The sequence below is a fragment of the Impatiens glandulifera genome, unplaced genomic scaffold (assembly GCF_907164915.1).
Source record: "Impatiens glandulifera unplaced genomic scaffold, dImpGla2.1, whole genome shotgun sequence".
NCBI classification, from domain to species: domain Eukaryota; kingdom Viridiplantae; phylum Streptophyta; class Magnoliopsida; order Ericales; family Balsaminaceae; genus Impatiens; species Impatiens glandulifera.
This window is the reverse complement of record NW_025919286.1, coordinates 1-9,654: the sequence shown is the minus strand read 5'-3', so window position 1 is coordinate 9,654 and position 9,654 is coordinate 1. Positions and strand designations below refer to the sequence as shown.

Below are 9,654 nucleotides of genomic sequence, written 5' to 3'. Positions count from 1 at the left end.
CCAAGATATTCATTTATTAATATTTTTGAAATTTTGATCGAGATTTTAAAACGACCGATTTATGAGAAGCGGCTACTTCTCCCTAAGTGTGTGCCTGGTTTTTAATTAAGACCGAAGATTATAAAATGATTATTTTGAGGCATAGGTTTAACAAAAACCGATATTTCATTAAACAAGAACACGACCGATACGTAAAGCAAAATGATCGGATTTTTCACAAAGATTAAAACATATTGAATCCTAAATCAAAAAATTTGAAGATCCAGAAGTTGACTCTTTCCTGATTTGAGCTTTCTCCACCCGGTCGATATATGCATGTAGGCGGTCCCTCGTGAAAAGTTGAGTTGGATAGAGAGGAACCCCCTGACCGAGAAAGATGTCGATGTCAAAGAATAGACCGCATAGCTAAGGAGCATATTTGGTCATCAATTTGTCCGAAAAGATCATCTTCTTTAGATTGTTAAAGATGATCCTTGACCAGTTGACAGGAGTTCCTTCATTGATGGCAACCATCAACTCAAAGGTTCTCTTAGAATAATATTGAGTGGTCTCTTTCTCAATGATGTTCTTTCCGACAATCTCACTCAATATTTAAAACTCTAGCTGGAGGGAAGCTTTTGCTCCATAAGTCTTGACCGGACTTAGGGAGTTAGAAAAGTGGTGACACATTTCATTTATGATTTCGTCAGAGAAGAAGAGGTCAGAAAATTCCTTAGTGGGAAGTTCGCAGCTCCGTGCGAGATCTTTCTCACTAAAGAAAAATTCCTGACCTTGAATGATGGAAAAGATAAGATCCTCACGCATCACTTGGACAGTCTGGAAAATTGAAGAATGATACTGTATTGATGGAAGACCGGTCTTTTAGGAAAGGTTTCAGGCCGGTTGCCTGAAGAGACCTAAACATGACGGACACCTCATTGTCCTCACAAGATAAGGCTGACTCAAAGTCTACCAATAGAGTGTTGTTTGAGATAGTAGGATACATCTTTTGTTTGAGATGAATTGAAATGGAAGTTTTCTTGGTGATTTGGTTCTTACATCATCGATGTATAAATATGATAGAATTTTGGACCATTGGGGTGTCTTGGGGATTGGTTAAGCCAATAAGAGTAAGATTTAGGATGGTCAAAGAAGCAATTTATCTTTTTCATTTCCAAAAATATGATATTTTAGTGACATGTCAGTCCCCCTCTTTGAACAATGATAGACATAGGTCTTCACGTTGTTTGAGGAATGACTATTTGCTTTTTATAAGAAATCTGCTCAGACATATATTAATTAAGCATTGGCTAGCTGTCCTATTTTGAAATCTGAAATGAAATTGCCGAAATTTCCATGTAGTGAGCCGGTCATCTGTCCATACCGTCGGATTTATTTCGATCAGTTATTTAATTCTGAAGAAGAATCGCTTCCGCATATAGCCGGAACCTTTGTTGGGCGGTAATTATTCATTCAAAAATAACTGATCGGTTTTACCGATTTACTTAAGCAGGTCGGTTTTATACATTTCTTTTCGATAGAATGATTTACCGATTTCAAAAGAGACCAACCATCCAGTTTTATATGTCATATGACTTGTTCCTTATAGATTTATGCACATAAAATGAATATTTGATCGGTTTAAAAAAAATAACTAATGCTTAGATTTGAAATGTTAGACCAGTTTAAATGTAATGCTGAAAATATGTAATATTTGAGAAGCGAAAGCTTCTCCCTAAATGCATGCTAGTATTTTAAGGAATAATTTGACTACTATCAGCTAGACCCAAAATAGTTCTAAAGTAAGAAAACTTAGCTTCTTGTAGTGGCTTGGTGAAAATGCCGGCCACTTGTTGTTTGGTGGAAACATATTCCAGCAGGATATGTTTTTGATGTACATGTTCTCTGATGAAATGATGTCGGATATCAATATGTTTTTCTCTTGAGTGCAACAGCGAATTATATGTGATAGCAATGACACTTGTGTTGTCACAGAAATCGGTGATTCCCAGCTATGATGTTGAAATCCCTTAGTTGTTGTTGGATCCAAAGATGATGAGCATGGCAGCTTCCGGCTACAAGATACTCTGCTTCTATAGTTGAAGTTGCAACTGATGTCTGTTTCTTGTTATACCATGAGACAAGCCGGTCGCCAAGGAACTAGCAAGTCCCACTTGTGCTTTTTCGTCCTATCTTACAACCTGCATAGTCTGCATTAGAATAGCTTGTTAAATTGAAACTGGAATCCTTTTAATATCACAGTCCCACATCTTGAGTTCATTTAAGATATTTCAATATTCGTTTAGCAGTAGTGTAATGAGATTGTTTAGGATTAGCCTGAAATCTCCCGCACACTCCTACGAGGAATAGGATGTTCGGTCGACTTGTTGTCAGGTATAAAAGTGATCCGATTATTCCACGGTAGGCTGTAATATCAACACTTTGACCGTCTTCATCCTTATCTAATTTAACTGAAGAGATCATTGGAGTAGAGGCACTAGAACAATTGTCCAAGCCGAATTTCTTTAATATTTCTTTTGTATACTTGGATTAATTTATGAACGTTCCTCCTTCAATCTGCAAACTTGAAGACCTAAGAAGAAGCTCAATTCTCCCACATACTCATTTCAAACTTATCAGTCATCATTTTAGAAAATTTATCACATAATTTAGGATTTATTGAACCGAAGATGATATCATCTACATAGATCTGAACAAGTAAAATGTGTTCCTTTTTCTCAAATTTGAAAAGGGTTTTGTCTACCGATCCTATGGTGAAATCATGATTGAACAAAATTTTGTTAGAGTATCATACCATGCTCTATGGGCTTGTTTTAAATCGTATAGTGCTTTATCTAACCTATAAACATGACTAATTAAATCATGATTTTTGAAACTAGGTTGTTGCTCAACATATACTTCTTCACTTAATACACCATTGAGAAAAGCACTTTTAACATCCATTTGAAATACTTTAAAATTTTTGAAAGCAGCAAATGCAAGAAAAATTCTAATAGCCTCTAGTATAGCAACATGAGCAAATGATTTTTCAAAATCAATGCCTTCTTCCTGTTTGTATCCTTGGGCTACTAGTCTAGCCTTGTTCCTCGTAACCAAACCATTTTCATTGAGTTTATTTCTAAACACTCATCTTGTTCGAATGACCGATTGATTCTTTGGTCTAGGGAATAAGTGCCGGACTCTATTCCTCTCAAACTGGTTTAATTCCTTTTACATTGCTAAAATCCAATCGGGATCCAACAATGCCTCATCCACCTTTTTCGGTTCAATCTGCGATATGAATGCTGAGTTTTCATATTCTTCTAACAGTTCATTCCTAGTTCGGATGGGTAATGAGGGGTTAACTATAACAAGCTCAGGAGGATGATCTTTGTTCCATTTCAAATTTGGTTCAGAGATGTCTTCTATATGACCGATTATTTGATCAAGGTTAGACAGACGGGTAGGCCGATTAGTGTCAGGCCGACTAGTTTCCTCAGCGGTCACTGATGTGTCAACTTCCTGTTGTGAAGCAGCTTGATCCTGTTGAGTTCCAACATCAATCGTTTGGTCATAGACAAACCTTCTAAAGACCGAAATCTCCTCTTCACTATTAGAATGAATATTTAAATTTTCCAATATGTTGTGTAGATCAATGGATGAAGAGGTATTACTTTCAACATACTCATCAAAAATAATGTGTGATGATTCTTCAATAGTAAAAGTCCTAGTATTGTACACTCTATATTCTTTACTAACTTCAGAATATCTTAACATGATACCGACATCGGATTTAGCATAAAAAACATTCAAATAATTTTTTCCATTGTTATGTAGTAACATTTACAACAAAAAATCCTAAAATACAGGATATTAGGAACTTTGTCATGGTATACTTCAAAAGGTATTTTGTTAAGACGTTTATTAATCATAGACCAATTTTGAGTATTGCATGCAGTGTTGATAGCCTTACCCAAAACTTTTGAGCAGCACCCGAATCGGCTATCATGGATCTTATAGCTTCCTTGAGGGTTCGGTTTCTCCTCTCATCCAGTCCATTTTGTTGAGGGGTTCTAGCACAAGACAACTCGTGTCTAATACCGGATTCCTCAAGAAATGCAGTTAAAGTGCTATTAGTAAATTATGTACCTCTATCACATTTAATGTTATTAACACGTAGAAATTTCTCATTTTGTACACTTCAAAGCATTTTGATCAAATTTGGAGTAGCTTGATTTTTGGATACCAGAAATATAACCCAAGCATATCTAGAGTAGTCATCAATAATTATTAGAGTATAATGCATTCCTCCTAAACTTGTCACTCTAATCAGTCCAAAAAGATCCATGTGAAGTAATTCTAAGCATTGGTTAGATTGAGTATGCTCTTTACTCTTAAAAGTTGATTTGATTTGTTTTCCCATTTGGCATGCAGAACATACTTTATCTTTTGAAAACTTCATGCTAGGAATTCCCTGAACTAAATCCTTAGTGAAAATATAATTAATGGTCTTAAATTTCAAATTATTTAGTCTTTTATGCCACAACTAATTTTGATCATTTTCAGTTATCATACAAACATGATTATCACATTTAGTTTTCCAGTCTACCTTATAAATGTTTCCTATTTCATTTCCGGTTAGTAAAGTACTGCCTTGTTGATTCTTAACTAAACATGATTGTTTGTGAAATTCAACCGTATACCTTATATCACACATTTGACTAATACTTAGCAAATTGAAGTGAAGGTTTTCAACAAGTAATACATTGTTTATAGTTAGGTTGTCATGGAAAATCTTATCCTTGCCCATAACTTTACCTTTGGAACTATCACCGAAAATTATCATTGAACCGGATTCTTGCACAATTTTGGGCAACAGCTTATCGTTTCCTGTCATATGCCTAGAACAACCGCTGTCCAAGTACCATTCCAAGTTTTCCAGCCATTTAATCTGTTTGACCTGCAAAATACAACTATTTACACCTTTTTGGTACCCACATTCAATTAGATCCATGGTTAATTAGTCCCTTGGGAATCCATACTTTAATTAATCGAATGAGTTTTCCTGTGATAATTTTAATAGATCTACTTTGACCAGGCTTGACATCTCTATGTCTGCCTTTTATTACCTCATTATGTTGTAGTGCTGATCTTTGATTGGTCCTATTTGAATATCTATCATGCTCTTTTCTAACCGGCCGGATGACTCTCCTTCTCTCAGGATGAAGCCATCTTGAAGTGTCGGTTGGTCTTACATATGTTAGTTCCTTTGCCAGTTTTGAATCGTGAGTTGCTTCAATGTTGGTTGATGAACTCTTGACAAAGTTTACAAAAGGCAACTTGTCTTTACTGAGAGTAAACCATTGGCAGTTGGAGGATTTAGATTTATCTGGATTGCTATTGTCATATCCTAGACCGAATTTACAGTTATATGGTCTTTGATGATTCGTCATCTGGCTCACAGCATCTCCAGATCTCTTCCATGCAGCCATCACATATTTAGTTCGTTCATTTTCTTCGGTCAATGATTGAACTGTCTCCTTGAGCTTTTCATTCTCAAAGGATAGTTCAATTGTTCCACCGGTCTGAATTTCACTCGATTCACTAATTTCAGTTTTGCTCGGTTCACCGATCTAAAATTTAGTCGGGTCGGTACAAGAGTTGACAGGTTCTTATACTCAATGACCATGTCATTGAGTGCAATAACCAAATACTCTCGGGTAAATTCCTCAGAGGTAAAATTAAATATCTCTTCTTCATTTACCATAAGACAGTTGATTCCTTTATCGTCACTGTCCGAATCAGTATGTGTCTAATGACTTCCACCATCATCGACTATCAACGCCTTTTGGATCTCCTTGCCTTGACTGTTTGACTGGTGTTCATCCCTTTGATCATTCGGTTTTCTGTTGTCTATTAGAGGCTTAACCTGTAATGACCTAAAACATCACAATTATAACACTAAACGTTAGACTTATTACCGTTAGAATATGTGTAGTTGTATGAGTTTGTCAGTTGATTCTTCTTCATGATCTTTCCAAACTTCTTAGCTAGCATGACCATTGCATCTTCACTAAACTGCTCATCCAATTTCACAGGTACAAGAGCCGCTGTCGGTACCACAGAGGTCACCAGAGCTCTAATAGTGGTTGATGCTGAGCCTTTATCCTCATTTCTGGACTTCATTTCGAATTCATAAACTCTCAAATCTTCAAAGATTCCATGCAGCTTCATCTTACCAAAACTGTTTTATTCTCTCATCACCATGGTCTTAATATCTCATGCGCATGGAAGTGAGCTTAGGTCCTTGATGATTGTTTCTTTGTTGTCATATTTCTTTTCAAGGAGTGAGAGTTCATTTACCACACTTGTGAATCGGTCACCAAATTCCTTCATAGTTTTCCCGGGACGCATCTTAATGTTTTCAAACTTCTGAGTGGCCACCAATATCTTGTTCTCTCTAATTCTCTCATTCCCTTCATGAAGTTGAATAATTGTCTTCCACACTTCTTTAGCGGTGGAACATTCTCTGATTTTTGCAAAGGTATTTATATCCAACGTTTTGTATATAGCACACCTGCAGAGATTGTCCAGGTTGTTCCTCCTTCGGTCATCCGCTGTCCATTCACTTATTTCCTTGTTGATCTTTATCGGACATTCGGATAGGACGAACATCATTTCATCATCCATTCTGGTCAAATACAGATGCATCCGAATCTTCCAATCGATAAATTCTTCACTTTCTAGCATTTGAGGTTTCTCGGTGTAAGGCATGCTTGTGTCGGGGTTCTTGAGTATAAAGACTAGCTGCTTTGATACTACTTGTTAAGACTGGGATCGCCGAGGGAGACTGGGGGGTCTAGCTTAGACGAACGCTTACACAACACGACGAGCGATACTAACTCGGTTAAAAGTTAATATCGGTCTCAATACTACGCAAGTTGTCACAAACTCTTGAACCGAGTTCAAGTAAGGAAATGTTTGTTTCAACTTGAAACAACACACTCACACGGATCGGACAACAATAAGGAGGTATGGAGAAGATAGGAAACACAACACAAGATTTATAGATGTCCGGAGATAAAACTCCTACATCACCCCTTCTTCTCAAACCTTGAGAAGGATATTCACTAAGAATATTAAACACCCTTTACAACACGTTAAATAACCGAGATTTATTTACTGCTCATTATTGACTTACAACTTTCACTTCTTACACAAAATGAGTGAAATACAGTTTAACACTTTAGACAGAATGTAAACAAGAACAATTTGAAAATTTTCGGTTCTATAACTTGATGTAATACTTCTTGTGTCCGTTGTTCGTATTGTGTCTTGTATATGTATTGTTGATCTTCAGCCTTCTCTTAAGTAGTGAAAATATGACAACGGTCATATTTCTCATACAACAGATACCTGCATGATAATCTTTGATTCTGATTGTGTTAGGATCGGCTTTATCGATAGAGACTGGGGTCTGGCTAAGGATGAAGGCTTATGGAAAACGGTTTGAAAGAAATCCTGTTAGGGATTTAATTCGCTTTCTATTCTACGCAAACTTTTGTAAACACTTGAAACAGATTCAAGGCGGAATTGTTTACTTGGGTTTGAAGCACAAGATGAAATATGAAAAGATGACAGAAATGAAGAACACAGTAGTTTGTTTATGGATGTTCGGAGAAACTCTCCTACGTCACCCCTTCTTCCAACCACCGGAAGGATTCACTATAATATGATTCGAATCAAATACAGTTTACACACACACTTAGCTCACTATTGAACAGAACACTTTCCGTTCAATTACAAGATGAAGAATATCACTCAGCTAAAGGTGCTTTGATTCTAGCTCTCTCTTGATTCACACACAGTACAATCAGAAAGCAGCTTCACAGTATGAATTCAGTAAGCAAAATAATTGAGTAGTTTCTCTCTCAGCAAAATCAGATTGCTTGTTCGTTTTATTCGCTTAAGTTCGTAAGGCTTATTGTTCGTTGTCCTTGAGATTTGTTAAATACTGAGCAGGAGTTAACGGTCGAATCTTTAGATTAATACGTGGCACTCTTCCATTGGGAAGCCTCCATTGTACACATCAGGTTCTGAGCACAAGGATCGTGGCCGTACATCACTGGTAGTGCGCCGAATATTCCATCAGAGATGTACCTGCAAAACAAGTAATGTGAGGAAAATTCTCTTACGTGGCATTCCTTGGTTGGATGCATATAGCTGTTGTACTAATCTTCACTAGAAAGTGAAGCAGGAGTAGGGTACAGCTATAACATGTGCGTAGGTGAAATGCTAGATTCAAACATACTTCTTAAACTGAGCATTAGACATATTTCAGTTAGACGGATTGTAAAATCAGTCTAATGAAATAAAATATCTCCTTTTAATAGTAACGTCTATTAGACCGCCTGGTCTAATAGAATTAGATTCACGTCTAATTACAATAACCATTAGACTGCACGTCTAACTCCACTGAGTTAGACTGCACGTCTAATTCCAGTTCTACCTCAGACTTGTCTGAAGGAGTTAGACGCACGTCTAACTTTTACTAATTAGACTATACGTCTAATTATCCAATAGCCATTAGACTGCACGTCTAACTCCACTGAGTTAGACTGCACGTCTAATTCCGGTTCTACCTCAGACTTATCTGAAGGAGTTAGACGCACGTCTAACTTTCACTAATTAGACTACACTTCTAATTATCCAATAACCATTAGACTACACGTCTAACTCCACTGAGTTAGACTGCACGTCTAATTCCGGTTCTACCTCAGACTTGTCTGAAGGAGTTAGACGCACATCTAACTTTCACTTTCTATTAGACTGCACGTCTAACTCCACTGAGTTAGACTGCACGTCTAATTCTGCACAAATTAAACTATTCGTCTAATTACAAATATATTAGACTACACGTCTAACTCCGATGAGTTAGACTGTACGTCTAATTCCGAACATATTAGACTTACGTCTAATTCCGTGTATCTATTAGACCATCCGTGTAATTACACGTCTATTAGACTACACGTCTAACTCCAATGAGTTAGATTGTACGTCTAATTCTCAATACATTAGACTTACGTCTAATTCCGTGTATCTATTAGACCATCCTTCTAATTACACGTCTATCTCCAATGAGTTAGACTGTACGTCTAATTATATGCATTCATTAGACTACACGTCTAACTCTAATGAGTTAGACTGTACGTCTAATTCTATGCATTCATTAGACTACATGTCTAACTCCGTTTAGTTGGACTATACGTCTAATTATATGCATTCATTAGTCTACACGTCTAACTCCGGTGAGTTAGAATGTACGTCTAATTCTATGCATTTAATGCCAAAAATCGGTCTAATGACCCTCATTAGATCCAAGTCTTATGAAATATTATTTCAATACACCTGCATCAAAACTCATAAGTCATTTCATCATCAAAATCTCAATGGTTAAATTATTTCAATACACGGTCAAAATAATTTGACCCAACAATTTCCCCCTTTTTGATGAAGAAATTGCAAACCTGCATATATATCAACACCTGCATTCATCCTATAAATAAACAAAACCCTTGTTCACTTACATCAAACATTCAAAACTAATATTCAGAGAATCATTAAAGAAACATTGTTTGAAATAATTAAATAGAGTATAAGAAAAGAAATTATTGT

The 9,654-nt window shown here is 36.4% G+C and overlaps 1 protein-coding gene across 1 annotated transcript; it reads right to left on the bottom strand.

Annotated features, from left to right (window-relative positions):
* Positions 1 to 6,258: 6,258 nt before the first annotated feature.
* Positions 6,259 to 6,753, bottom strand: LOC124917768. The gene has a single exon (XM_047458088.1). It carries the CDS (start codon positions 6,751 to 6,753, stop codon positions 6,259 to 6,261), a length of 495 nt encoding a protein of 164 aa, XP_047314044.1.
* Between the last annotated feature and the right edge of the window lie 2,901 nt (positions 6,754 to 9,654).

Bases quoted from the DNA above. Each gene is read 5' to 3' on its own strand.
- LOC124917768 (XM_047458088.1), bottom strand. From the start codon at position 6,753: ATGCCTTACACCGAGAAACCTCAAATGCTAGAAAGTGAAGAATTTATC.